This window comes from Penaeus monodon, chromosome 9 (assembly GCF_015228065.2).
Source record: "Penaeus monodon isolate SGIC_2016 chromosome 9, NSTDA_Pmon_1, whole genome shotgun sequence".
Classification (NCBI taxonomy): Eukaryota; Metazoa; Arthropoda; class Malacostraca; order Decapoda; family Penaeidae; genus Penaeus; species Penaeus monodon.
In genome coordinates, this window is record NC_051394.1 from 24,169,581 (window position 1) to 24,179,580 (window position 10,000).

Below are 10,000 nucleotides of genomic sequence, written 5' to 3' on the forward strand. Positions count from 1 at the left end.
GGTACCAAGGTGCCTACAGTGATTATGGCGATTTAGAGTTAGGCACTCAACAAGGGGGAGTATTGTCCCCTAAACTGTCTAATATAATTATGCAATCTCTTTGCAATCTCAACACTATTTCGTAAACTACCTGACATTCCAAGGTTAGGTGGACAAACTGTTGCAAGAACTGACACCTATAAATATCTATGTCATGGTGACTCATGTCCCACAACTCTCGCTTTACCAAGAATATCGTTCAAAATATCAAGGAACGTTGCCTTGAGCGTTTAAGGCCATTGCAGTACATAAATAACAGATATATAGGTACCTCCCTGAGAGTCCTAAGATTGATGTATATCTCCCTTGTTAGGTCCATGGTAGACTATGCAAGCCCAGTCTTAGTATGTTGCCACCGAGTGCCCACAAACCCCTTGAAGTTTTACAGAACAAGGCCATGAGAATTATACTTGGATGCCCAATGGCCGCTAAAGTTCTCGTTATGAGGAAAGAGTTAGACTTCCCCTCTAATCACAGTCGTGTCGCCTAAATTAACACCATAATTGACATCAGAATACTTCAGCTTCTACCCAGACTACAAATCTCCAATATTCTATCAAATGAGATAAACTGTAGAGTTAGGCATGCCCGGCCTCGATACTCCAATCTCACACAGTCCAACTCAGAATGGAAACTAAAATGCTCATATTATTATGTTCTTCAATGTATGGAACAACGAAGCTATTAACATTCCAGAGACAGTACTTACTGCTCCTTGGCACAGGAATCATGTACATGCTCATATTGATAAGCTAACAGGACCTAAATCCAAGGCTTCAAAACGGAACTAAAAGCTCATTACTTGAAATATATAGATGGTATTCTACATCCCCCTCATTGCACGTCCCCACTTGCTATCTACTGGGATGTCTCCATTGATCCTCATGGAGCAGCAGGGATTGGTGTACTAATTCCTGATATAGGTCTTGCACTCTCCATAGGCTCACTGCATTTAATCCAGAAAACAGGGTAACTAGAAATATCCTCAACAAATTTCTAAACTATCAGAAAAGGTTATTCAAGATACTATACTTGATACCCTCATATGTAGGAATATCATGTTACAGGGTTGATCAATTAGCCAGATTAGCATTTTCCCATGAAGATCCATATTATGTAGTACCGCTATCTCTCAATCAAATAAAAAAACCTGATATCAGCTGTCTTCGAGATTATGAGGGTCAGGTATAGACCACTGAGAAGATGAAAAAAGACGGACATGGTACTATCTGGCATTACGAGAGTACTGCTGGGACAAAGTCTACAATATGCACAGGATGCAGTTTTGGAGCCCAAACCAGTTTCATATCACCACTGCAAACTGTACAAGGCGCCCGAGGTGCATAATCTTAACCATTACTTACTCTGTTGCACAAAAACTGCATCACTGATAAATAGTACTGTTCACAGATTAGCACTTGTTGATTATTTTAACTTTATTATAGCCACTTGTCTTTCTTGTCTTTGACATGATTAGTTATATAAAAGATTTTACCAGCCAGATGATATTTTGATACAGTGATAATAGCACAGCCCTTCCGGCATGTATATAACACTAATGTTTGACTGATAGCCCTCCACGCAAATAGAAGCACAGCCAGTTTGGATAGATGCTTTGGTATCTCACCCTGTTTTTTGCAGGACATGTAACTGTTCTGTGAATAAATGTTATCAAATCAAATTTTCTCTCTCTCTCTCTCTCTCTCTCTCTCTCTCTCTCTCTCTCTCTCTCTCTCTCTCTCTCTCTCTCTCTCTCTCTCTCTCTCTCTCTCTCTCTCTCTCTCTCTCTCTCTCTATTTATCTCTCTCTCCCTCCCACTCCCTCTCCCTCCATCTTTCTTTTCCTCCTACCCTTCTTCACACTGTCACATTCATCTCCCTTTTATTATGACAGCTGCATCGCAAACGAACCAGTAACACCGCTAAGAAACTCGAGCCGATATCCTGTTATTGCCACAAACAGGGAAATAAAAACACGTCGATACCAAGGAAGAGAGCACACGTATCGCTTGGGAGTCACGCTATGTGGAAGAAGGGGATCCACTGAAACATATTTTTTCATATATGATTTCTTCCTTTGGCGTCGATACAGCTGCTAATTTTGGAAATACAGTCCGTTGCATTTGTCACGAGGCGAAGGGAGAGTGCGGGAGAAGGGAAAGGGAGTCGATAAAGAAAATGAGGGAGAGAAGGGAGAGGGAGAGAAGGGAGATGGAGAGAGGAGAGAGGGGGGAGGGAAAGAGGGGAGAGGGAGAGAGGGGAGAGGGAGAGAGGGGAGGAATATAAAATGCACATAAGTCAGATGAGTGACTACCATGCGATGATGCCGGTCCTTTTGTACTGTTACTTCTTTACACCTTTGTCTGCATCGTTGCGCGTTGCAGATGCAGTTATATATATATATATATATATATATATATATATATATATATATATATATATATCTGTGTGTGTGTGTGTGTGTGTGTGTGTGTCTGTGTGTGTGTGTGTGTGTGTGTGTGTGTGTGTGTATGTATGTATGTATATATATGTATATGTAAATATACATGTATATGTATATGTACAAGGCCGCGGTGGCCGAGTGGTTAGAGCATCGGACTCAAAGCTGTCACGACGGCAATCTGAGTTCGAGGTTTCGAGTCACCGGCCGGCGCGTTGTTTCCTTGGGCACGGAACTTCACCTCGATTGCCTACCTAGCCACTGGGTGGCCAAGCCAGCCCAAGTCAGTGCTGGTCCAAAGCCCGGATAAAATAGAGAGAATGATTACCTAAAAGGTAACACCGGCACTCTCCGTGGAAAGGAACTGAGGACCTTACTACGTACTCACTTCAAGTATCATGCTGTGACCACGGCCGCTCAAACACGAGCCTATACCGTTGGAAAAAATGGATATGTACACACACACACACACACACACACACACACACACACACACACACACACACACACACACACACACACACACACACGTGCGCGTGTGTGTGCAGATAGATAGATAGCCAGATCGATACATCGAGGGAGCAGAAATAACCAGCCAACTGTGTTGAAGAAAGTTCTGATGTATACTTTTGTGATAATGCCTAACCTCCTCTTTATATTCATGTGACTAGAGCATCACAACATGAAAACTACAATTAAGTATCATGCTGTGACCACGGCGGCTCAGACATGAACCTACCGTTAAAAGAAGAAGAGGCAATCATTACAATTCTCCCTTTCTTTTGCAGGCCGAGACGTACTTCTGCACTCCGATCCGAATAGATCCCACTCAGGAGTACTATGTCAGTAAGTAATCATGCTCGTCTTGAACTTTCTCAAAAGACACAAGCTTTTTCCTTTTTTTAGGATGGTGGTATGCCTTTGGAAAGACACTTATCCGTTTTTTTTCGTTTTTTTTTGTAAGTGGAATCCTGTTGATAAATTCGCTTGGGTGACATTATGCTAGAATGTCGAAGATGTTTGTTAAGTCTAACTGTACCGCTGGGAGTGGCTAGGATGATGTGCTCTCTCTCTCTCTCTCTCTCTCTCTCTCTCTCTCTCTCTCTCTCTCTCTCTCTCTCTCTCTCCTCTCTCTCTCTCTCTCTCCTCTTCCTCTCTCCTCTCTCTCTCTCCTCTCTCTCTTCTCTCGTCTCTCTCTCCTCTCTCTCTCTCTCTCTCTCTCTCTCTCTCTCTCTCTCTCTCTCTCTCTCTCTCTCTCTCCTCTCTCTCCCTCTCCCTCCCCCCTCCTCCCTCCTCCCTCCTTCCCTCCCTCCTCCCTCCCTCCTCCTCCCCCTTCCCTCCCTCCTCCCTCCTCCTCATCCTTCCTTTCTCTCTCCCTCTTCTCCCTTTCTCTCTCTTCGTCTCCCTCCACCCCCTTTCCTCCCTAGGGGAGGGTAGGGGAGGAGTAGGCTAGGGGAGTAGGAGGAAGGGAGGAGGAGGAGGAGGGGGAGAGGAGGGGGGGGAGGGGAGGAGAGGGTGAAGAAGGGAGAGAGAGGAGGAGGAGGGGGAGGGGAAGAAGGGAGGAGGGGAGGAAGCGAGGAGGAGAGAAAGGGAGGAGGAGAGGAGGAGAGGAGGGGAGGAGGAGAGGAGGAGAGGAAGAGAGGAGGAGGAGGAGGAGGGGGAGGAGGAGGAGGAGGAGGAGGAGGAGGAGGAATCATAACAATACTTAGAAGAAGCTGAGGAAGGCAAGAAGGAAGAAAAAAAAATATAGAATTGAAATTAGAGAGAGAAATAAAAAAACTGATAATAAAAAAGGAGGAGGAGGGGGAAAGAACAGTGTACGAAGGAGTACGAAAAAGACTTAGAGGGGAAGTAGGAAGCAGCAAAATGAACTTAGTGGTGGGAACAGAAGAAAGCACAGAACATTTCCGTCGCTATGTTCAAGCAACCCGGAAGCAGAAAAAAAAAGAAGAAAAAAAAGTATAAGTTCAACGCCATCTCTCACGATATGCCGGAAGTGCTGAAAGTCAAGCTTCATGTTTTTAGGGAAACAGAGCAAGCAGAATAAAGTTAGGGGGATAGAGTAAAACAGATGAACTATAGCCGGGGAAACGGAATAGATTATGTTAGAAATTTATTTGATTCACATGGTAGTTACATTACGTATTTCTCTGTTGTATAATTTTTTTGCCTCTTGATTTGGGTTCTTTCACGATAATATATGTTTTATAATCACGTGTTTATAGAGTAGAACGAATGGAATAAAGCCGGGGAAGTGGAATAGATGGTGTTAGCTGGATGATAAGAATAAGGCAATATAGAAAAACATCACATATGAAACAATAATCCCGCAAGACCACAAACAGAAAGAGAATGGGAGTCTATAAATGCAAGAATGTCGTCCGGGCTGCTTGCTGCTGAGTAGCATGATGACGCATCTTTGTAAACGTGTCTTGTAGATTAAACAAGGACTGCTGTGGGATTCGAAGGTTAAATGTAATCCTCCACGTTTGTGCTGCCTTTGCGTGCATATGCGCATGTGTGAGTGCCTGTATGGGCAGTATTTGACCTTTGATTCTGAAAACAAAAGGCGGGATTTACCAAAAGACCGCAACTTGTCTTCGAATCCCGTTCTCGTATCACCCTAAAAAGTGGCTACTTCCAACAGATTTCCAGCAGAATTGCGTTTCTCTTCATCATAATGATAAAGCAAAAATTACCATTCCACGTGCTCAAGTTGTTCTACTGCTCATCCTTTAGAAAGCGGGTCCCGTAGGTCGGTGAATGTAGAACAGAGTGAAAGTAGGAAAAGAGTTTGTCATTGGAATTCTGACTAGGGAAAAGTTTTTTTTTTATAACGCTGCTCACGTGTTTCGCGGGTGAAACTCGGTGAAACTCGCTTCTAGGGGGTTTCTATATCTGTTTTTTTATCTCTGTGTGAGTGAAATAGAAAGTTATTTTGTGTGTGCGTTCATGCATTTGATTTGCATGGTACTTCGATTACGTATTTCTCTGTTGTATATAAAATTTGTCCCTTGATTTTTTACGCTTGATTTTTTACGCTGATATATATTTTATAATCACTTGTTTTGTATTTCCCGATATCCTGTTCTTTATCATCCATTACTCGCCTTTAGTTCATTTTTTTCTCTCTTATACACACAGCTCATATTTGTGATGTGCTTATTATAATGGGTCAGAATTTTCATACCCAAGGTACATATGTAACTGGTTAAAATTTTTCTCCAATATTTATAATGTATGTTCATACGCTTTGATTTTTTAAAAATCCTTATTCGTTTCTCTTCTCTCATATAAAACATATTAAACGCGTTTTCTATCATTATGAATAAAAAAATCACTTTCTTTTTATTGGGATAATTTGCAATTGATGACACGCACTCACTGTGCGTTTCTTATTTTTTAAGTACCCATGCAGATTCATATATTTCACACACACACACACACACACACACACACACACACACACACACACACACACACAGCACACACACACACACACACACACACACACACACACACACACACACACACACACACACACACACACACGCACACACCCGCACACACACCCGCACACACGCACACACACCCGCACACACACCCGCACACACACACACACACGCCCTCCCTCCCTCCCACCTCGAGCAGCCAGACCCCTCACTGAGCGCCTCTCCCGCCCTCCGCAGCCGCCTTCGAACCCAACGCCACCATGGACACGGCCCACCACATGCTGCTCTACGGCTGCGAGACCCCGGGCAGCGACGAGGAGGTCTGGAACTGCGGGGAGATGGCGCTGTCGCAGCCCGGCCTCGCCACGGCCTCCGTCTGCGGGTCCGGATCGCAGGTGAGGCGCGCGGAGGGACACTGCGGCTCTGCCGGGTTCCCGGCCCCTTGGCTGTTCGTCTGGTTTTGTCTCTGTTTGTCTGTATATGTGTAGGTAGGTATGTATATAGTCTCTCTCTCTCTCTCTCTCTCTCTCTCTCTCTCTCTCTCTCTCTCTCTCTCTCTCTCTCTCTCTCTCTCTCTCTCTCTCTCTCTCTTCTTCTTCTTCTTCTTCTTCTTCTTCTTCTGTGTGTAAGCATGTGTGTATCTGTTATTGCATTTTCCCTATGCTCTAGAAGTTTTTAATATAATTAGTTTTCTTATTTTCCGTTCGTAGTTAATTTTCAGTTTCCGCGTTTCTTAAAAATAGGCTCGTAAAAAAGAAAATGCACACACACACGCACACGCACACGCACACGCACACGCACACACACACACGCATACACACACGCATACACACACGCATACACACGCATACACGCACACACGCACACACGCACACACGCACACACCACACACGCACACACACACACACACACACACACACACACACACACACACACACACACACACACACACACACACACACACACACACACACACACCTTCATCTGGAGACGCAAATTTCCCCAACAAACTACTCCAGAACAGCGACCTCCCCTGGCCTGACCTCGCCCCGCTCTTGCAGGTGATCTACGCGTGGGCCCGCGACGCCCCCAAGCTGGTGCTGCCCGAGGGCGTGGCGTTCAGGGTCGGAGGCAAGTCCAACATCCAGTACCTCGTCCTCCAGGTGCACTACGCCTCCGTCGAGAGGTTCAAGGGTAAGTCGCGGGGGTGCTGTTGCGAGGCCAAGCTTCGCATATCGGGCTTATCCTTGTTGTCTGCCATCTTTTATCTATTCATCTGTTGCTATTTGTTTATTATTTTATATATTCATATAGTTTTTGCTTTTTTGCTTTGCAATTTAAGTATTGGGAAGATTGCTGCCGTGATACTATTATTATCTATACCCCTGCCATGATATATTATTATCATTTTTATTATTATTATTATCATCATCATCATCATCATCATCATCATCATCATCATCATCATCATCATCATCATCATCATCATCATCATCATCATCATCATCATCATCATCACTGTCATTATCATCATCATCATCATCATCATTATTATTGCTGCTGCTGTTGTTATATTTTGGGTTTCCAAGATGACTTGTTAAAACGTTATAGTGATAGTGCAAATCCGGTCGTGTATATAATAGCGTGGTTTTCTCCCGCCAGATGGCTCTACTGACGACTCCGGTGTGTTCCTGTACTACACAGAGACTCCGTAAGTTTGTGTTTGTCAGCTCGTAGGAGATAGTTATATATTAGTGAGTACATAGGAAGATAAATGCGAGTGAAAGATGAACAGACATTCCGTCAAATAAGATTCACCGCTGAGGATGAATCCGAATAGTTGATATATAAATTTATAGCAGAGAAAGGTAAAATAGGTTGATAAAGAGAAGCAGAGATACGGATTTCAGAAATGAAGGTGTTACCTACTGACATCACAATAATCAATACATAATGGAGTTAAGATGAAAGGTAACTCTTAGAAATACCATATGAATCGAGTAAACAATGTAAATGATAATCTCCTTCATACTGCCGGTGCTTCGAAATTGCTCGTTATTTCACACATCCCCGTTCGCACAGACCGATAGGCCCAGAGGAACCACCCCCCTTCCATTTCCTTTTCCGCGCACAAACTCAACACCACACACGTAAGACTCCCTACGTCCATCTGCGAACGATTCCTCCCATGACTCTCACGCTATGAAGCGCCCACACGCCTTCCCTCACGCCGCAAGCACCGTGCAAGCGCCATCTACCCCCTTTACCCTCCGACGCCACACAAATCCCCACGCACACCTCGGCCCGCAGCTTGAAATCCCCGCCACACCTCCGCTGATCCTCCCTCCCCCGCCCACAGGCAACCCAAAGCGGCGGGCGTCCTCCTGATGGGCACGGGCGGCCGCATCAACCCCAACAGCGTCGAGTACATGGAGACGGCCTGCACCATCCAGGAGGACAAGGTGATCCACCCCTTCGCCTTCAGGACGCACACGCACGCCCTGGGTGAGTGACTGGGGCTGTTGGTTCAGATAGCGGAGGACATAGCTGCTGTAGATGGGGAATGTAGTTGCTCGTGGTAACGGTGCTGGTAATCGTGATAATAATGTTTCTAATGACGATGTAATTAAGATTGACCCAGTGAGCATGTCCTTGGCTTATTAAGCAGTTTCTCAACTTTTTATTTGTTTATTTATTTGTTTATTTTGTTCACCTTGATCAGTCGATCATTTCCTTGAACCGTCGATCTTTTCCCTGACTCTGTGACCTTCTCTCGAGATTTGTTTCCGACTTTCTGCAGCTCTCCTTTGACTCCTCGGAACTCTAGCATTTTTCTTGCTCGATTTTTTCCCCCTATTTTTTGGTATTAGAACCTCTGACCCTTTCAGGTCGCGTGGTGTCGGGCTACAAGGTCACCAGGAAAGGGTCCGCAGACGAGTGGGAGCTCATAGGCAAGAAGGACCCGCAGCTGCCCCAGATGTTCTACCCTGTGGCCAACGACCTCACGCTCACCAAGGGGGACACCGTGGTAAGAGGGCGCGGTCTGGGTTCCCGGTTGTGTTTGTAAACAGCGTCTGGCTGTTGGTCTTCTCGGGTCAGCCGGATCGGACAGATTATTAATCATTCTGGCCTGAATAGTTCTCCATTTCCGAGTTATCAGATCCGAACTTCGGGTTGCTTTCTGATGGCGGGTGTGGTGCCTTCGTTCATTATCCACCACGTAATGCTTCCCTTGATGTATTCTCTCAATATCATCATAAGGTGTATTTTCATTAATGAGAAATTCATGATATCACAAAATTATAAAATACGATATGGTACAACTAAGGTATGAATGAGAACGAATATCATCACAGTGCCAGATATATATCTGACCGGTTTCGATTACATCCTCTCCAAATAAACAGAAATATATTTCTGACGAAGGTATAATCGAAACTGGTGAGATACATCTCTGGCTCTGTGAACATATTAATTCTCATGCATACATTTTTTCTACTTTTGTTGCAATGAACGATATGGTACGATATCTGTATTGCTACCACATTCTTTCGTTCGAACAGGCTGCCAGATGCACAATGGAGAGCAATCGTGACCGCACCACCAGGGTCGGGTAAGTGGATCACATTGTATGATTTTGGATTAAACTGTCTATGGATGTATATATGTATGTGTGTGCATATATTCATATACTTATACATATACAGTACTTGCATATATTTGTTTTGTGTATATTTGTCATAGCATTTTGTAAATATTAATATTTTGTCCTAGATTTAGTTATTTCGTAAAAGCTTTACAAGTGATAGCTTTGTTGCAATTTGCTTGAAACAAATAGCTTGTGCAATGTTTGTGCCTTCCATTTCTGCTTCTGTTACTGGCTCCTATGATGCATGTGTCTGGGTGTTCCATGTGCATGATTTTTAACCCAAAGAACTGCATGCGGGGACAAACCTGATGTTATTCTTTCTGTAGTAACATAGATTTTGTTTTTTCTTCCTATTGGTCCATTAGAAGATATTGGTTTTCTTACTAATATCTCGTGTTGTTCGTGACGTTGCTTTGTATGA

General features: G+C 44.2%; 1 protein-coding gene across 4 annotated transcripts in view; it reads left to right on the top strand.

Moving 5' to 3' along the window:
• LOC119577060 (peptidylglycine alpha-hydroxylating monooxygenase-like) overlaps window positions 1-10,000 on the top strand; it is a 26,017-nt gene that overhangs the window by 8,349 nt on the left and 7,668 nt on the right. For all 4 annotated transcript variants that reach the window (XM_037924735.1, XM_037924734.1, XM_037924732.1 and 1 more), the window contains exons 2-8: window positions 3,267-3,324; window positions 6,168-6,325; window positions 6,992-7,124; window positions 7,593-7,641; window positions 8,290-8,435; window positions 8,819-8,958; window positions 9,494-9,543. In XM_037924735.1, coding sequence (XP_037780663.1) covers window positions 3,267-3,324; window positions 6,168-6,325; window positions 6,992-7,124; window positions 7,593-7,641; window positions 8,290-8,435; window positions 8,819-8,958; window positions 9,494-9,543 — 734 coding nt within the window. The remainder of the gene's footprint in view (window positions 1-3,266; window positions 3,325-6,167; window positions 6,326-6,991; window positions 7,125-7,592; window positions 7,642-8,289; window positions 8,436-8,818; window positions 8,959-9,493; window positions 9,544-10,000) is intronic.